Source organism: Sus scrofa, chromosome 8 (genome assembly GCF_000003025.6).
Source record: "Sus scrofa isolate TJ Tabasco breed Duroc chromosome 8, Sscrofa11.1, whole genome shotgun sequence".
Lineage (NCBI taxonomy): Eukaryota > Metazoa > Chordata > Mammalia > Artiodactyla > Suidae > Sus > Sus scrofa.
Window position 1 is genome coordinate 133,989,152 of NC_010450.4, and position 20,658 is coordinate 134,009,809.

Below are 20,658 nucleotides of genomic sequence, written 5' to 3' on the forward strand. Positions count from 1 at the left end.
ATTTTATTTAATAAAAATTCTACCTAATTAAGTGAAATTTAATAATTTTACACTAAATAATGGGAGGCAATATGAAGTACCTTTTGCTCAATGTATCAGTAAAGTTCGAAAGATATATATATATTTTTTTTACAAAAGTAGACTTGGAAATGCAAAAGCCAAGTTTAATTTCAGATAAGCCACCCATGTATTCCGTACTGCAGTATCTTTAGAGAGCGAGTTCTCTGAGATAGAAAGTGACCTTGCACTAACCCATCCCACATTCAATAAATACTAGACTTTGTATGTTGAAGTTGTACTTACCAAGGCAATTCTACCCACTAGAGTAAGCAAGGCTGATACTCCTCTGACCAGAACGAAAAATCAAACATCAGCTGCCTGCAACTATTTTTCTTTTTTTTTTTTGTCTTTTTAGGGCTGCACCTGCGGCATACAGAGATTCCCAGAGCCACAGCAACACCAGATCTGAGCCACTTCTGCAACCTACACCATAGCTCACGGCAATGCCAGATCCTTAACCCAGTGAGAGAGGCCAGGGATTGAACCTGCAACCTCATGGTTCCTAATCAGATTCCTTTCTGCTGCACCATGATGGGAACTCCTGCCTTCAACTATTTTTTGATAACTGACTTGAAATGTCAACGTAAAGGATGATTTAAAGAAAAAAAAAAAAAAGGAATGCACACAGGCTCCCTGATTCTACCTCACCTCCTATTTGTCACCTATAGACTCTGACTGGCTGAACTGCAAAAGAAACAGTGGAAACATTTCCTGAGTAGAGGCGCAGGCAGCAGCATAAGTCACTTTCCTGAGAAGGAAAGGAAGCAGGGTGGGGAGATTAAAACATGGAATTCACAGCATTTAGAGTACCAATGTGGCACAAAAGACCTCTTTCAAAATCATTGCTTCTAAGTTTTTCTTCAGTAGCAGGTAGATTAATTTTATGGCCCAAGGAACAATAACATTTCTATGCTGTTTTATGCCTTTGGTCCACAGATAAAGGTGACTGTAGCCGGGACCTGGTTTGGAGGCTGATGAGGCAAGAGCCAAGCAGAGACAAGACCGATGCCGCTGGACTCTCCCTTCGGTCCTGACGGGCCTCTGTGGTCCTCCCCGCACAGCCTCGGGATGCTCAGCACCTGAGCTGCGACCCACCTCCAACGGGCACCATTTTTCTCTTTCTCCAAATTATATAATACTGCCACCCTTAAGCATTTCTTCAAAAAAATGACCAGCAGACGTGTTCAATATTTTCCTATGGATTATTTTATCCGGAACCGTCTTGGCAACTCATTTTTACCTGACTCAATTTTACTGTTAAATCAACCAGTAACACGCAGCTTTTTAGGGGGCGCTGACAGAGGATATAACTACCTGACTCCGAGATACATTAAGATGAAACAGTTCTCTGAATCTGGGGAAGGAGGGTGTAAAGAGTCTCCTAGCATATCTAAGGTTAAATATTCTTGTCAAAGGAAAAAAAATCCAAAAAAGAAACACATAAATCTGTTTTTCATTCATAAGCATCTAACTAGGTGTGTATTTTATGTTTACATGTGTAGAAGTACATACATGCTATATTTCAATACATCCACAGCAAGGATAACTTTGTACATTTGGAGCCACAGTTTTACGTTTCCCCCAATTAACAAAGAACATTTGCATGGGTATATTTTCTATTAAAATCATAGGATTTGTTACAGTATTGGAAATAAAAGTATTCATTGAAAAAGCTTCCTAACATAACAGTTCTTGACGATTATATACATATATGTGTGTGTGTGTGTATATATACTTTTTTTTTTTTTTTTTTTTTTTGCTTTTTAGGGCTGTACCCACAGCATATGCAGGTTCCCAGGCTAGGGATCCAATCAGAACTGTAGCCCCTGGCTTACGCCACAGCCATAGCAACGAAGAATCTGAGCCTTGTCTGTGACCTACACCACAGCTCATGGCGACGCTGGATCCTTAACCCAATTAGTGAGGCCAGGGATCGAACCCTCATCCTCATGGATGCTAGTCAGGTTCGCTAACTACTGAGCCACGATGGGAACTCCAACATATCATTGTATTTAGTTACACATACGACCACTCTTTATATACACAGCACTCTGCCCGGTGCTGTCCATGCAAAGATGCGTCTACACTACTGCCCAGGAGCAAGGAGTCCCCAGGTGGTGAGGGAGATTCAGCTACCCAACAGACTACAGAGAGGTGTATTCAAAAAGAACAAAATGAATGAGATTTTTACAGGAGTTAGAAGTAGTAAAGGGTGGGGGGAGACACTGTAAAGTGCAAAAGATGGGGTAGAGAGAATTTCAGAAAAATGAAGATTGAAGAATATTTATTGAGCCCCTAAGATGCACCAGACACAAGATACAAAAAATGGATAAGACAGTCATTCCATTCATGGAGCTCAAAATCAAGTTGAAGAGACAGACAACATAAAGAAATAATCAGGTTTTTAAAATTTCTTACTGGTGATTAACCAGTTCAACACAAACAGTTCTTAATACAAAAAAACAGGGAGTTCTCATTGTGGCTCAGTGGAAATGAATCTGACTAGCATCTGTGAGGACGCAGGTTCGATCCCTGGCCTCTCTCAGTGGGTTAAGGATCTGATGTTGCCGTGAGCTGTGGTGTTGGTCGAAGACACAGCTCTGATCCCAAGTTGCTGAGGCTGTGGTGTGGGCCGGCAGCTGTAGCTCCTATTTAACCCCAACGTTGGGAACTTCTATGTGTCACAGGTGTGGTCCTAAAAACAAAAAATAAAATTAAAAAAAAAATCATCTAAGTGTCAGGATTATTTCTGGGTTCTAGTCAGTAAGTCATCTAGGATGATATTAAACAAGTCATTTAGGAGTTCCCGTCGTGGCGCAGTGGTTAACGAATCCGACTAGGAACCATGAGGTTGCGGGTTCGGTCCCTGCCTTGCTCAGTGGGTTAACGATCCGGCGTTGCCGTGAGCTGTGGTGTAGGTTGCAGACACGGCTCGGATCCCGCGTTGCTGTGGCTCTGGTGTAGGCTGGCGGCTACAGCTCCGATTCAACTCCTAGCCTGGGAATCTCCATATGCCGCGGGAGCGGCCCAAGAAATAGCAACAACAACAACAAAAAAAGACAAAAGACAAAAAAAATAAAATAAAATAAAATAAAATAAACAAGTCATTTAATCTGATGGGCCTTGGGAGCAGTTAGACCTGGGAATACCTACATTTTATTTTAGTAAAATTCAGTGTCAGTGAGAGGGAGATGGGCTTAAGATGGCGGAATAGAAGGACTGGAGCTCAACTTCTCTCCTAAAATCAACAAAATTCACAACTAAAGGCTGAGCACTCTTCATCCAGATGGACCGGAAACCTTAAAATATATATCCTACTCCAGAAGACAAAGAGGAGGCCACATCAAGAGGTAGGAGGGGCGATGTCGCGATATAAACAACCCCATACCTCCTGGGTGGGAAGCCCCACAGACTGGAAACTAACTGGTTCACAGAGACTCACCTACAGGAGTGAGAGTTCTGAGCCCCACATCAAACTCCCAAGTATGGGGATCTGGCACGGGGAGAAAGAGCCCCTGGAGCAGCTGGCATTGAAGGCCAGAGGGGCTTGTGCACAGGAGCTCCATGGGACCGGGGGAAACGGAAACCCCATTCTTAAAAGGTGCACACCAACTTTCACGTGCACTGGGTCCCAGGGCAAAGCAATGTCTCCATAGGAATCTGGGTCAAACCTGACTGCAGTTCTTGGAGGACATCCTGGGAAAACAGGGGTGACTGTGGCTTGTTGGGAGGGAGGGACACTGAAGACAAAACTCTCAGGAATATTCAGCAGCATGCCTTTCTCTGGAGATGGCCATTTTGGGAAAATCTGGCCCCACCCATTAGTCAGCTGCTGAGGAGCCCCAGGGCAAACAACAGCCCAGGTGGGATCACAGCCCTGCCCCTCAGTAAACAGGCTGCCTAAAGGCCCCCAGGCACACAGCTGCCTCTAATCCCATCCAGAGACTAAGCCCCACCCAACAGAGGAATTAGAATCAGCTCCACCTAACAGGGGGCAGGCATCAGCCCCTCCCATCAGGAAGCCTACACCAAGCCCCCATACTGACCTCAGCCACAGAGGGGCAGACATCAGAAGTAAGAGAGGCTACAACTCTATTATCTGTAAGAAGGTCACCACACCAAAAACCTATAAAAATGAAAAGACAGAGAACTATAACTCAGATGAGGGAGAAAGGAAAAACCCCAGAAAAAGAGCTAAACCATGAGGAGATTCTCAGCCTCCAGGAAAAAGACTTGACTGTTGATGCTGAAGATGATGCAAGACATTGGAAATAAACTGGAGGCAAAGATGGATAACTTACAGGAAACACTGACCAAAGAGATACAAGATAGAAAACTTAAACAAGAAAAGATGCAAAATACAATAACTGAAATAAAAATTTCACTAGAAGCAGCTAACAGCAGAATACAGGAGGCAAAAGAACAAATAAGCGAGGTGGAGGAAAGATTAGGAGAAATTATGGATGTGGAACAGAAAAGAGAAAAAAAGATTGAAAAGAAATGAAGAGAGTCTCAGAGAACTCTGGGACAACATGAAAAGCACCAACATCCATATTATAGGGGTGCCAAGGAGGAGAGAGACAGAAAGGGACAGAAAAAATATTCCAAGAGATAATAGCCAAAAACTTGCCTCACACGGGAAAGGAACCACTCATTCAAATCCAGGAAGCATGAGTACCATATAAAATAGACCCAAGGAGGAATACACTGAGACACATATTAATCAAACTGACCAAAACTAAAGACAAAGAGAAAAATCTTGAAAGCAGCTAGGGAAAAGAAAAAAATAACATACAAGGGAACCCCAATAAGGTTATGGGCAGATTTTTCAGCAGAAACTCTGCAGGCCAGAAGGGAGTGGCATGATATACTTAACGTGATGAAAGGAAAAAACCTCCAACCAAAATGACTTTACCCAGCAAGGCTCTCATTCAGATTTGAAGGAGAAATCAAAACCTTCACAGATAAGCAAAAGTTGACAGAATTCAGCAACACTAAACCAGCCTTACGACAAATACTAAAGGAAATTCTCTAGGCAGAAAAGAAAAGACAGCAACAGGAAACAAAAATTCCACAAATGACAAGGCTCACCAGTAAAGGTATATATACAGTAAAGACAGGAAATCATCCATGCACAATTATACCACCAAAATCAGAAATCATGAGAAGAGGTGGGTCCAAATGCAGGACACTGGAGATGAACTTGCAATTAAGAGAAAAAAAACTTAAAACAATCTCATATACATACAGACACTTATGTCAAAACATCAAAATAACTGCAAACCAAAAATCTACAATTGACACACACAAAAAGAAAAATCAACTCCAATACAATACTAAAGATAGTCATCAAACTGGAAGAGAGAACAAGAGAAGAAGGAAAGAAAAAAGAGCAACAAAAACAAATGCAAAGTCATTAATAAAATGGCAATAAGAACATATATATCAAATAATTACCTTAAATGTTAATGGACTAAACCCCCCAACCAAAAGACACAGACTGGCTGAATGGATACAAAAACAAGACCCATATATATGCAGTCTTCAAGAGACCCACTTCACTTCTAGGGACACATACAATTGAAAGTGAGAGGATGGAAGAAAATATTTCATGCAAACGGGGATCAAAAGAAAGCTGAAGTAGCAATACTCATATCAGACAAAATAGACTTAAAAATGAAGAATATTTTAAGGGACAAAGAAGGACATTACATAATGATCAAAGGATCAATCCAAGAAGAAGATATAACAATTTTAAATATCTATGCACCCAACACAGGTTCACCACAATATATAAGGCAACTGCTAACAACCTTAAAAGGACAAATCAACAATAACACAATAACACTTACAGCAATGGACAGATCAACCAGACAGAAAATCAATAAGAAAACACAGGCCCTGAATGATGCATTAAGCCAGATGGGACTTAATAGATATTTATAGGATATTCCATCCAAAAGCGACAGAATACACATTCTTCTCAAGTGCACATGGCACATTCTCTAAGACTGATCACATCCTGGGCTACAAATCCAACCTCAGTAACTTTAAGAAAATTGACGTCATATCAAGCATCTTTTCTGACCACAATGCCATACAACTGGAAATCAACAATAAGAAAAAAAAAACTGCAAAAAATACAAAACACGTGGAGACTAAACAACATGCTGCTAAACAACCAATGGATCACTGAAGAAATCAAAGAGGAAATTAAAAAATACCTAGAAGCAAATGACAACGAAGATATGACACTCCAAAACCTATGGGGTGCAGCAAAAGCAGTTCTAAGAGGAAAGTTTATAGCAATACAAGCCTACCTCAGGAAACAAGAAAAAGCTCAAATAAACAAGCTAACTTTACATCTAAAGCATCTCAAGAGAGAAGAACAGACAAGACCTAAAGTTAGTAGAAGGAAAGAAATAATAAAGATCAGAGCAGAAATCAATGAACTAGAAACGAAGAAAACCATAGAAAAGATCAATGAAACAAAAAGCTAGTTCTTTGAAAAGATCAATAAAATTGACAAACCCTTAGCCGCACTTATCAAGAAAAAGAGAGGACTGAAATCAATAAAATTAGAAATGAAAAAGGAGAAGTAACAATGGACATCACAGAAATACAAAGGATCATAAGAGACTACTATATGCAACTAGATGCCAATAAAATGGAAAACCTAGAAGAAATGGACAAATTCTTAGAAAAGTACAATCTTCCAAGACTAAACCAAGATGAAATAGAAAAGATGAATGGACCAATCACAAGATCTGATATTGAAACTGTGATGAAAAAACTTCCAACAAACAAAAGTCCAGGACCAGATGGCTTCACAGGTGAATTCTATCAAACATTTAGAGAAGAGCTAACACCTATCCTTCTGAAACTATTTCAAAAAGTTGCACAGGAAGGGATACTCCCAAACTCATTCTATGAGGCCACCATCACCCTCATACCAAAACCAAAGATACCACAAAAAAAGAAAACTACAGGCCAATTTCACTGATGAACATCAATGCAAAAAACCTCAACAGAATACTAGCAAACCGCATCCAACAATACATTAAAAGGATTGTACATCATGATCAAGTGGGATTTATCCCAGGGATGCAAGGGTTCTTCCATATCCACAAATCCATCAGTGTGATACACCACATTAACAAACTGAAGAATAAAAACCATATATGATCATCTCAATAGATGCGGAAAAAGCCTTTGACAAAATCCAACACCCATTTCTGATAAAAACCCTTCAGAAAGTGGGTATAGCGGGAACCTACCTCAACATAATAAAGGCCATATATGACAAACCTACAGCAAACATCATTCTCAGTGGTGAAAAGCTGAAAGAATTTCCGCTGAGATCAGGAATAAGACAAGGATGCCCGCTCTCGCCACTACTATTCAACATAATTTTAGAAGTCCTAGCCATGGCAATCAGAGAAGTAAAAGAAATAAAAGGAATCCAAAATGGAAAGGAAGAAGTAAAACTATCACTATTTGCAGATGACATGATACTAGACCTAGAGAATCCTAAGACTCTACCAGAAAACTGTTAGAGCTCATCCATGAATTTGGCAAAGTCATAGGATACAAAATTAATACACAGAAATCATTGGTATTTCTATACACTAACAATGAAAGAGCAGAAAGAGACATTAGGGAAGCAATCCTGTTTACCATCGCAAAAGAATCAAATACTAGGAGTAAACCTACCTAAAGAGACAAAAGACCTGTACTCTGAAAACTATAAGACACTGATGAAAGAAATCAAAGACACAAATAGATGGAAAGATATACCATGCTCATGGATTGGAAGAGTTAATATTATCAAAATGACTACACTACCTAAGGCAATCTACAGATTCAATGCAATCCCTATCAAATTACCAAGGACATTTTTCACAGAACTCAAACAAAATATTTTAAAGTTTGTTTGGAAGCACAAAAGACCCAGCATAGCCAAAGACATCCTGAAAAAGAAAAATGGAGCTGGAGGAATTAGGCTCCTGGACTTCAGACTATACTACAAAGCAACAATCATCAAAACCATATGGTACTGGCACAAAGACAGAAATACAGATCAGTGGAACAGGATAGAAAGCCCAGAAGTAAACCCACGCACCCACAGCCAACTAATCTATGACAAAGGAGGCAAGAATATACAATGGAAAAAGGACAGCTTGTTCATTAAGTGGTGCTGGGAAAACTGGACAGCCACATGGAAAAGAATGAAATGAGAACACTCCCTAACACCATACACAAAAATAAACTCCAAATGGAAATTCAATGTCAATGAAAGAGCTTGTTCTCTCTCCACTTTTTAAATCTGCTAAGATCTAAACAACTCATTTGACTGCTACAGAACTAAAATGTGGACGGGACCCTTGGAATGTTGTTTAATGAGAAGAATTTCAAAGTTTATTCACAGCACGACTTGAGAGAAAGGGTCAAAGATCTCAACAGAACTTACTTTCAATTTCTTCACGTCTGTTTTAAAACCTGACTCCTTTTGCTAGACTGAAGTCATGAATGACACTCCTGGTGTGAGTGTCATCTGAACTGCAATTTTACCAAATGTTGCATTGGTGGAAACTAGGCAAAAAGTATAAAGGATACCTCTACAATTCCCAACAACTGCATGTAAATACACAATTATCTCAACAAAAAAGTACATTTTAAGACAATAATTTGGGATACGAAAGCAGTTTTTCAGACTGTCATAAACAGCAGTTGGCTTCTAAGATCAGCTTACAGTATTTTATGTTTTTTTTTTTTTTTAACATTTATAACCCTCTTAGTAGTAAATACAAACCTAAATGGCTCAGGCCCGCATTATACTTAGTACGAATTACAGCTGTGGTTTCCTGTCTTGTCATCTATGAACACCTTCCAACTCATCCTTCGTTTAACTGTAAATCTGCTTCTATCACCTCTTAGCTTAAAATCCTCCAATGGTTTCCCAGGGGCAAAGTCCAAACCCTTTCCACAATACACCAAGCGTCACAAGGTGCGGTTCCTGCCTACCTTGGCAAGCATCCGTGCCTGCCACTGGTCCCGAACTGGCCAGCCCCTCTCATTCCCAAGCCGGCACATCTGTTCTCTCCACCTGGAATGCCCTCTCCCACTGTCTACCTGGCAAAGACCTGCCTGTTCTTTGCTTTTCATGACACCTGTCATCCCTTCTCCACGCCCTTCTATGGTCTTCCCACCCCAGCAAAGCAAGGCCCTCCTTCCCCTTCCTCATGCTCTAGGGGTCCTTGTTCACCTTCTGGCAATGAACGAGCGGACAGATGTCTCAGCAGCTGCAAGACCCTGGAAGGCCCACGACTGGCCTTATTTCTCTTTGTACCGTCAACACGGGGCACAGTACTGGCACGTGGAAAGTAGGCAAATGTTTGTTGAAAGAATGACACTGACGACTTTCACTGAGCTTCTGTGATTCTATAAAAGAGCAGGAGGTAAGCTGTGTCTATGGGTAGAAGTCCGTTAGAAAAAAGAAGGACTCCTGATTTTATTTTATAAAAAGAGAGTCAGAAAGTTTAGAGGATGAAGAAACAGTGACTAAAAAGGGTTGCTGGGGAGGTTATCAGGTATACAATGTTATAAAAAGAAACAAGAAAGAAAATAAATTACATTCTCTTTACCCTTTCAAATTGAGAAGTTCTTCTCAAGTGTAAATCGGAGCAGATGCAAAGGGAAAGGAAGCCAAGGAAAAGCAGTCGCTTTGTTTTCTGACATTCTACCCATCAGATGTTGCTGTAGGTGCATCAGTACAGGTGTAACTGCAGACACGGAAAAGGTGAGGTAGGTGGGGATGTGCTGATATAAAACCATCTATAAGCTCTATTCGGTGGGGGAAAATCACACAGGTACAGAATAGTCTGCTCTCATTTTTGTAAAAATGTGAGGGAAAGAGGATACAAACTTGTAAGTTTGAGGATATAAACATGTAAGAATACGCAAAAAATGTCTGGAACAGTGTAGGAAGCCCTGGAGACAGTCACTAAGGCTCGGAGGTAGGAGGGAGCTAGCATGGAATACTCCTTTTCAGTAGGAGAGGAGTTTTCCTGTGGGAATGTATGATGTTTTCATTTTTAAAAATTAGTTTTAGGAGTTCCTGTTGTGGCGCTGCAGAAAAGAATCTGACCAGGAACCATGAGGTTGCAGGTTCGATCCCTGGCCTCACTCAGTGGGTTAAGGATCCAGTGTTGCCGTGAGCTGTGGTGTAGGTCGCAGACACGGCTCAGATCTGGCATTGCTGTGGCTGTGGTGTAGGCCAGCAGCTGTAGCTCCGATTGCACCCCTAGCCTGGGAACCTCCGTATGCTGCAGATGCAGCCCTAAAAAAAAAGACCAAAAAAATTAGTTTTATAAAACCAACCTAGTTCTGCCATGGCACAGAAGGTTAAGGATCTGGTATTGTGTCTGTGGTGGCATGGGTTTGATCCTTGGCACAGCACAGTAGGTTAAGGATCTGGCATTGCCATACCTGTGGTATAGGCTGCAGCTGCAGCTTGTATTCCATCCCTGGCTGGGGAACTCCATGTGCCATGGATGTGGAAAAAAACAAAAGCAAAAACCAACACCAACAAAACTAAAACAAAAAACGAACCTAGGTAGCAGTTCCTGTCATGGCAACGTGGTTAACGAATCCAGCTAGGAACCATGAGGTTGCAGGTTCGATCCCTGGCCTTGCTCAGTGGGTTAAGGATCCCATGTTGCTGTGGCTCTGGCGTAGGCCGGTGGCTACAGCTCCAATTCAACCCCTAGCCTGGGAACCTCCATATGCCGAGAGAGGGGCCCAAGAAATGGCAAAAAAAAAGACACACACACACAAAAAAAAACCTAGGCAACGACTCTTGGAATGCTTGCTTGTTGGCACAGTCCCTGTTCAGAAGCCAGCCGTGGTGCTCTGAGAGATCCAAGACCCAAGGAGAGGCCACACACAAGTGCTCAGGTCACCAGCCACCACTACCTGTGGCAGGGACAGTGAGCCACCTCGGACGTCCAGCCCCCTCAGAATGCACACGACCAGCACGACCTCCATCTGACCTCCACCGCAGGAGAGGCCCTAGGTCAGAACTGCCCAGTGAAGCCCAGTCCATCCACAGGATCAGGAGAAAAAAATAATGCATTGTCCCTTTAAGCCAAGGGGAAGAAATAAAATACTAGTCGAGGATTTCTCTTTTAAAATGACTGCTTGATCATGTACATTTATTTCCGTGCTGTCCTGGCAGCCCACTAAATTGCTTTAAAACAAATTAAGGCAAAAGCCTGCAGGGCAACAGGAATTGAAGAAACATCAAGGAAATGGGTACAAAATTTGGAAGCTAGAAAACCAATTTGATGACTTTCAGCAGGCCTGAGAAATCAGGGGCAACTAGAAGTATCTCATCGAGAACGCTGAACAAGACAGGCTCATTGGAAGACACGGATGAGGCCTGGGCGTCCACCCTCTAAGAACCCTGCACAGGAAACTACTAAAGGCTGCACTTCAGCAGAATGAGGGTGTTACCCCAGAAAGTGGAAGACACAGGAAAAGCCAAGTCATGAGGGGACAGCAAGGCAACAGGTCTACAGGCAGCCAGGACAACAGCAACAGGCCCCCAGAGTCCCTGGGACAGAGGTCTTCAGGAGAAAAGAGAACTGACCGACTCTCTGACTTGTATGAACATCTCAAAAAACAACCAACAGACAAGGTATAGAATCAAAAGGAAAACCAAGGATTCCTAGACAGAGATTCATAAGGATGGATAAGAATAGGCAAAGAGGAGCTCCTATTGTGACTCAGGGGGTTAAACCTGACTAGTATCCATAAGGATTCAGGTTCGATCCCTGGCCTCGCTCAGTGGGTTAAGGGTCCAGAGCAGCCACAAACTTCAGCATAGGTCCCATGATGCACCTCGGATCTGGCGTTGCTGTGGCTGTGGCGCAGGCCGGCAGCTGCAGCTCTGATTTGACCTCTAGCCTGGGAGCTTCCACATGCCACAGGTGGGGCCCTAAAAAGACGAAAAAGAGAAAGGTGACGAGAATCTATTAACTTCAGGAAAATGAGAAAGTTGTAAAATAATGGAAATGTAATCAAAGATACTATTTGGCTCTACAGGAAGTGATATTTTAGGCACCTATTAAATTTATATTGATGTTAAATATAAACAAAACTGAGTATGGAAAAGAGGGAGAGGTTATTACAGGAAAGTCAACGATAATGCGTAAAATAAACTAAGAAATAGGAATGTTATAAAGATGAAAAAAATCCGCAAGTGTTGGGGAGCAGAGTTGTAGTTTACATTGTAAGTCTCTTGACCTTATCAGATTTCTTAAACTAATGGACATATATTAATGACATGAATGATTTGTATTTTAATCATAATTTTAAGTAATTATAAGATTGTATATGAAATAAAATTGTTGTTTTCAATAGCAGAAATTATTATAGACACTTTTCTTGCTAATAGCACTTTTTTCTTTTTTTTTTTGCTTTTTAGTGCCGCACCTGCTGCATATGGAGGTTCCCAGGCTAGGGGTCTAATTGGAGCTACAGCTGCCAGCCACAGCCACAGCAAGGCGGGATCCGAGCTGCGTCTGTGATCTACATCACAGCTCATGGCAACGCCAGATCCTTAACCCACTGAGCGAGGCCAGGGATTGAACCCAAAATCTCATGGTTCCTAGTCGGATTCATTTCCACTGCACCACAATGGGAACTCTGGTAACAGTACATTTTAAACTCAAAATGCCAGGAAAGAAGTCTTGCCAGTCTAAATATGCACTGAGAAGGTACCATAGGCTTCTCTCCTGCAACAGTATAAAGAATCCACCCAAGAGACTACCTTTCATTTAATAAATCAGACTTGTTTGATAAGTGAGAGAAACCAAAGTTTGTATCAAAAACAAAAAAGTCACACATGTGCTTTAATGGACATATAGTCAAGTGTATTATTCTCCCAAATTTTAGCTGCTAGCAGTTACAATCTCTCTATAATCCTGATTCTTCTAAACTGATTAGAATTTTAAATAATACGACTACTTCAGAAAGAATAACTTCTTTTGCCCTTGAAAGAACAAGCATACTTTTCAATATCTATTTCCAAGAATGAAGATAGTTACACTCAATAGCTACATTCAATACCTAGTCCAAGAATCTATTTTAGATATATCATTTATAATTTTTAAAAAATCAAGTAATTTACTGAGAAAACAGGACTTAACGAAAAAACTGAATGTAAAACAGGAAATTTCTTTGGAAAATATAGGTCCCCCTTCCCCAAAAATGATTCTTTAAAAATTACTATGATCATGTCAGATTGTATTTTAGTCTCTGGCTTTCCAGAATCAGAAATAAGGGCCAAGACCTAAAGGGGTATTTATTACAGTAGGAGCACCATAAAGAAGAACACCGTAATTACCGAATAAAATGACATACTTTCAAAGGACTGGACTTCTCCACACACTCTGTGTATTTTGTTTAATGAAAAGTGGAAGGGAGTCATCTACATTGTACTCACTTTCCAAAACTGCCTTAACAAGAGAAGAATTTACTGATGAGAAACTCTTCCGAGCTGAAACAGTAACTATTAAGAGTTAGAGTGAAAACTCATAAATACATTTCATTTCTCCTTTTACAAGTGAAAATAATGATATGTATGTATGTATGTAGATTTATTTATTTACTTATTTACTGCCTTTTTGGGGCCACACCTTCGGCATATGGAGGTTCCCAGGCTAGAGATCTAATCAGAGCTGTTGCTGCTAGCCTATGCCACAGCCACGCCAGATCTGAGCCATGTCTGCGACCTACACCACAGCTCACGGCAACGTGGGATCCTTAACCCACTGAGCAAGGCCAGGGATTGAACCCAAAACCGCATGGTTCCTAGTCGGATTCATTTCTGCTGTGCTGTGACAGGAACTCTTATGATAGTAAGCATTGAAAGAGTGCCAGGTAGTAAGTGCTTTACAAAGAAACTGAGGCACAGATACATTAATTTCCTAAAGTTTATACATCTAATAAGTGGTGGAACCAGGATTCACATTGGCAATCTGGCTTTTAAAAGCACATATCTCACCCCAATGTTCACTGCAGCACTCTTTACAGTAGCCAACACATAGAAACAGCCATAATGTCCATCGACAGATGAATGGATAAAAGAAGATGTGGTATGTATATACAATGGAATATTGTGCAGCCAGTTAAAAGAATGAAATAATGCTATCTGCAGCAACATGGACGGACCTAGAGATTTTCATTCTAAGTGAACTAAGTCAAAAAGAGAAGAACAGGGAGTTCCCGTTGTGGCACAGTGATTAACGAATCCGACTAGGAACCATGAGGTTGCGGGTTCGGTCCCTGCCCTTGCTCAGTGGGTTAACGATCCGGCGTTGCCGTGAGCTGTGGTGTAGGTTGCAGACGCGGCTCGGATCCCGCGTTGCTGTGGCTCTGGCGTAGGCTGGTGGCTACAGCTCCGATTCAACCCCTAGCCTGGGAACCTCCATATGCCGAGGGAGCGGCCCAAGAAATAGCAACAATAACAACAACAACAACAACAACAAAAAAGACAAAAAAAGACAAAAAAAAAAAAAGAGAGAGAGAAGGACAATACCAAAGGATATCACTTCTATGTGGAATCTAAAACACGGCACAAATCAACATATCTATGAGCAGAAACCAACCCACACATATAGGGAACAGACCTGTGGTTGCCATGGGGATGGCAGGGAAGGGAGGGGTTTGGAGTTTGGGATTAACACATGCAAACTACTCCATTCAGAATGGATGAACAAGGCCCTCCTGTTTGGCACAGAAAATTACATTCAATATCCTGTGATAACCCATAATGAAAAAAATATGAAAAAAGGGTATGTATAACTGAGTACATCTGCCATACAGCAGAAATTAACACACTGTAGATTAATTGTACTTCAGTAAACATTTTAAAAAGCTTTAAAAAGTATATCTCTAAAACAGTTCCTTAGCAATAAATTTCTTTTATGATTAGTAAACTTTTACAGAAAACAAATCTGCTAATCCTAATGTTATCCTAAGTATCTAATTCTTAAAACCGAAAATCATAAAAACATTTGGCATTACGGCATAGCCTACTATAAAAAGGTATACATTATTATATATACAAATGAATATACAATAAACTATGTCAGGAAAACTAAGTACCCTGATTATTTCTGTATGAAAACTCTCTTTCCTAGGTACAAATAAAGCCATACACACACACACATATGTCTATTTCTAATTTATACTTGGTAAATAATCCATATACTTATAAGTTCCTTTACTGCAACTTGCAAAGAAAATTTTCAAATATATGGCGTGACTATTAAACAAGTATTTTTAACCACCACTGGTGAGGGAGGAGGGAGATGGGCCCCTGGGCTGAGAACGGCTGGGACCCCTCAGGCTGAGTAAATTGGGCCTCGCTTCTCTTTGTCACCTCGAGGAGGAAGTTAACTGCGGGAGCTGAGCTCTGCTGGAGGGAAAGAGAAGCTACCACCTCGGTCACTGCGGGGGTCAAGAGAGCTCCCCAACCACACATGCGCAGTAAGGCTCCTAGGGGTCAGAAAGGGAGGGGGCGCCAGGCCGTAGTAAGTCCTGACCCTGTCCTGGCACCCTCTGCCCTGGAGTCCACCTTTGCCAAAAGACGCGCACGCGTCCTCGGGAGGGTCCTGTGTCCAGTCGGGCGTGGGAAATAAAACAAGATAATCGGCCAAAAGGAAGTGTCCTTTCCAAGCGAGTTCAATCCCCTCTGGGGCGCCCCTCCCTCACTCAGGGGTCGCCCGCACCTGCTCTCCTCTTTAGGGTCTGCACTACGCCTTTGCTTCTGACTTAAATGAACAAGCTCCTTCTCTGTAGGCTCTCCCACATGTTGTACTGTGGCTCTAGTAATAAACTTTAAACCCGTTTTCACAGTCTTTGAGCCCTTGAAACAGTCTTGCTTTTCACTGCGGGGTGGGGGTGGGGGCAAGAAGCAGGCAATTCTACTTTCAGCCTCTAGCTAGTCTAGTGGCTAGGATTTCTGGTTTTCATTCCGGCTGCCCCGGTTCAATTCCTGAGCAGAGAATTAAGATCTCGCTTCAAGCTGTCACTCATTGTTGCCTCTTTGAAATCCTCTAGGAATAACTGCTGTTTGAGACCGTGATGAAAGAAACAGCTTTATACATGAGACCTTTAAAAAGAGAAGCTGGATTAAAATGTAACAAACAAAGGATGCTGTGAATTTAAATAACATAAATAAGCATGTAATATATACTAGCTGCATATCAACACAGAATATTTTCCTTAACTTACCTGCCAGATAGAGGGCAAAGGATATAAATCTGTGGTAGCGAATGAGGAACTGAAGCTGCTCTTCTCTTTGAACAAATGTAGCAAAGTAATCAGCTACAGTCTCTCCATAGAAAAAGTAGTTTACGCACAGTAGAAAATACCTATAATTTAAAACAATTCGCTTTGAAAAAATTAACACATTTGTAAATCAGCTGTATTTCACTAAAAATGTTAAAAATTTTTAAAATAAAAATAAAAACAATTAGCTTTTTTATATTTGATACTTTCCCCCCTCGAACTCAGCCAAAACTATTTTCTATATTTTGATGATGACACAAAGATCAAAAGCAAGTTCAGAGGACCAGAGAGGTTATATTGCACCCAATGCTTTTTTCCTGTCTTAAACTTAATGTCAAACTTATCAAACAAAACAAAATTTTACTGAATATAGTTCACGCCCTATTTGGCTCAAAATCTAAAAAAAAAAAAAAAAAAAATTAAAGACAGGTAACTAGGAAACAATGTAGAAACTACTACACACACACACACAGAGTGCTACTGAATTTATAGAGAAAATTCGCTCCCATTACTCACAGCTCTGATGCTTGTTAACAGTCAAGATCATAGTCCTAATTGCCCCCTGCTCTAAGGAAGGTCAACAGAGAAAAAAAAGGAAGAGGTAATTCTCCCTCTAACCCCCTGCCCTGCGCACACCGGGGTCCTGCCCCCTCTTCTCCATGTTCCAGATGGACTCTAGTTGTGCAGTGGGGGAAGCAGCTGGCAGCAGGTAAAACTTTTTTTTTTTGTTCCAGCTGCTTGCAAACATTTGCCCTTTAATTTGCATTTAAAATCAGTTTTGGGAGTTCCTGTCGTGGCTCAGTGGTTAACGAATCCGACTAGGAACCATGAGGCTTCAGGTTCGATCCCTGGTCTCGCTCAGTGGGTTAAGGACCCGGCGTTGCTGCGGCTACAGCTGCGATTAGACCCCTAGCCTGGAAACCTCCATATGCCGCGGCTACGGCCCTAGAAAAGGCAAAAAAAAAAAAAAAAAAAAAAAAAAAAAATAATAATAATAATAAAAGAAATATATATATATACACAAATAAAATCAGTTTCTTTCAATATTTTAGTTGCAAGTTCTAAACAGTGAAGACATAGATGCTGCAGGCTCTCAGAACTGCCTCTCAGCCCTTCCCCCACCCCAACCTTCAGGCCTTCCTGCTTCGTTCAAGATAGGAAAGGACACGTTGCACTAATAAAAGGCTGTCAGGATCCAGCTGGATATAAAGCCACGAAGCCCAGGAGCTTTTGGAAACGACATAAACGGACTGCCCTTTCTTCCAGATCTGGTATATCCTTCCCCCAGAGACAGGTTGAAGCCATGAGGGTTTAATGATGGGCGCACGTGCGAGTCAGGAAAATAGGCCGAGAAACAGTGCCTTAGGGTTCCCCTGGGCCTCCTCCTTCGAAGGGTGGAGTCCTAGGGGGCCAGGAGGACCGTACAGGAGGAGAGGGGTGGCTCCCCTCCAGTTCTCGTGAATGGAATGAGACCCCACTGTTCCCAGAGTTATGGGAAGTATTTCACATTTTTTATCAGCTGTATTGCCATTTTTCTTTCTCCTTCAGTGGAGACTGTTCAGTCCTCTGTAAGGTTCCCGAGGCTTCCTCTAGCCACCGTGCCAACATTTTGGCCACTATTCCTTAGTATATATATACCTTCCGCTCAAGAGGGCCAGGAATGTGTCACCATCTGTGGCACATGCCTCTTCTATCCCACATCTGGAACTTGATGTGCTGGGCGCTGCTTTCCCCAGCCCAGAACCTTAGGCTCCAAGTCCCTTTCAAGGAGATTAAAGCCACAGTCTCTGGCCAAGACAAGAATTTCCAGACCCTTATCGTTGTACTGCCCCTTCCCCCGCCTCCAGTAACTGGGCCTCGCAGACGCAGCATTAGGGGACTCTCCAGGGAATTTCCTTACAACCTGTCCCCATGCAAATGAGGTATCCTGCCGGAGACCAATCAACGCTCAGCCCTTACACATGCGCAGTGGGCCAGGTGGGACCAATCCGTGGGCGGGGCTGGAGGAAGAGGCCCACGTTCAGGTCTGCAGCATGCAGGTATAAGGAACACCCAGTTACAAGTGGCAGGGCCAGTCCCTGCTCCCAGTACTCCCAGGGCAGCCCGCTCTTTCTTGGAGAATGCATCTGCGCTTTGATAAACGTCCTGTAACGTGCAGGCTCTTCGCTGGGGCAGGCCAAGACCGAGAAAGCAACGCAAGCCTAACGCGAATGCTCTTCTCCATCCACAGTTTGTCTTTATTCCAAGTGATGGTTTCTCTCTCACCTTCTCCGTGGAACCTCCACCATCACCGGAGCCCATTCTGACCTACACTACCCTAAAATTCAATCCCCAAAATCAAGCTTTTAATTATTATTCAACTTCTTAATCTACCTAACATTACCCATAAACGGTCTCACTTATTTTTTTTCTTTTGCTTTTTAGGTTCATACCCGTGGCATATGGAGGTTCCCAGGCTAAGGGCTGAATCAGAGCTACAGCTGCCAGCCTACACCACAGCCACAGCAATGCCAGATCAAAGTCACGTCTGTGACCTACACCACAGCTCGTGGCAATGCCAGATCTTTAACCCACGGATCCTTAAGCCATGGTTACTAGTTGGATTTGTTTCCACTGTGCCACAACAGGAACTCCCACTTTGCCAGTCATAAAGAAACTTTCCAGAAGGAAAAGTTAGCTATTACCAAAACCGAGAAACGATTTTTTACCTACTGTAAACTCCAAAGGTGAACCATTTGGCTTTTTTTTTTTTTTTTTGGCTGCACCACCCAGGCCAGGAATTGAATCCTAGCCTCAGTCGTGAACTATGTCACAGCTGTGGCATTCCAGATCCTTAACCCACAGCCCCACAGTGGGAACTCCCTGAACTGTTTGTTTTAATAAGACACTGTGGGGGTTCCCATTGGCTCAGCAGGTTAAGAACCTGACGTAGTGTCCGTGAGGATAGAGGTTCCATCCCTGGCCTCACTCAGTGGGTTAAGGATCTGGCATGCAGCACCACCACGAGTTGCAGTGCAGGCTGCAGATGCAGCTTGGATCCAGTGGTTGTGGTGTAGACCACAGCTGCAGCTCCAATTGGACACCTAGCCTGGGGACCTCCGTATGCCACAGGTGTGACCGTAAAAAGGAAAAAGGGGGGGGGCACTAGTCCCTCTGGCTGATACCAATCAAGCAACTACATTCAAAGGTATGGCTGGTTAGGTTAATTATTATTATCATGCTTCCTGGTCAAGGTCCTGATAACTAAGAAACTTGAAACATTTTAAAACATAACTAAAACTTTAAATACTGATTTTTTTTTTTTTTACTAATTTCACATGCATTTGCATATGTACACTATCTCAGGGGCTGATGCTGTTGACAAGAGTGCCTCATACACTGTCCCCATCACTCCTCTTCCCTCTGACTACCCACCCTCCTTGTGACATGTCACAGGGTCAGGGCCTGGAGGCCAAACCAGGATCGGTGAGGGTGGGGTCATCCCTGGGGCCCTGCCCCCTCCCCCAGGGTCTAAGGGGACTTTGGAGAGGGTGGGCCAGCCTGCAGGGGTGGGGATTAAAAGGGAGGAGGATGGAGAGAGACACTCAGCTTGGGTCTTGGGTTTCCCCCGTCATTCTTTTTATTCATCTCTCTGTAAAATCAATCTATACAAGCACTCTACAAGGTCAACTGCATGGGTACTGACTGATCAGGATGCTTCCTTACAAACTTTTAGAAAAGAATCAGACTTCCATATCTGCAACCGTTTTATGTCACTTACCAGCTGAGTGTTCTAAACCAAGGTAGGTCATAAGAACGGTAGACTCTGTAACCTATAGTGATGATTTCATGGAAGCATTTCACTTGGATGCCTAGAACCTGAAACCAAGGGGGAAAAAATTTACATCTATTTTTCAGTATTTACATTTATGCTTCATCATTTAATAAGTAGCTTATCAAATGTACTTACAAAGTCTGCAGCCTACCCACTTTTAGTTATTCTCAATATCAGCAGCAAAAATTCAATATTCAACTTGTCTAAAGTCAAGTGATGCCCCAAAGGGGTGCGTAAAACCAGGTATTATTCACAAAGTTTCCGAGACCCTTGGCGGGATAGGAGGTGGCACTGTAGCCTAGGCTTTGAGGGGTATCGTCTGGTTGGTCAGAGCTGACTAGGCTTTATTCCTCATGACTGCTTCATCTCTTGAGGTTGTCCACCTCAAGATGGATGATCTCTGTCCATTTTGTTTCTTGAGTTAC

General features: G+C 42.3%; 1 protein-coding gene across 2 annotated transcripts in view; it reads right to left on the reverse strand.

Annotated features, from left to right (window-relative positions):
- Window positions 1-20,658, reverse strand: part of CDS1 (CDP-diacylglycerol synthase 1) — an 82,009-nt gene that overhangs the window by 29,902 nt on the left and 31,449 nt on the right. For both annotated transcript variants that reach the window (XM_021100517.1, NM_001044534.1), the window contains 2 exon segments: window positions 20,180-20,277; window positions 16,363-16,502 (listed from right to left, as the gene is read on the reverse strand). In XM_021100517.1, the coding sequence (XP_020956176.1) occupies window positions 16,363-16,502; window positions 20,180-20,277 (238 nt within the window).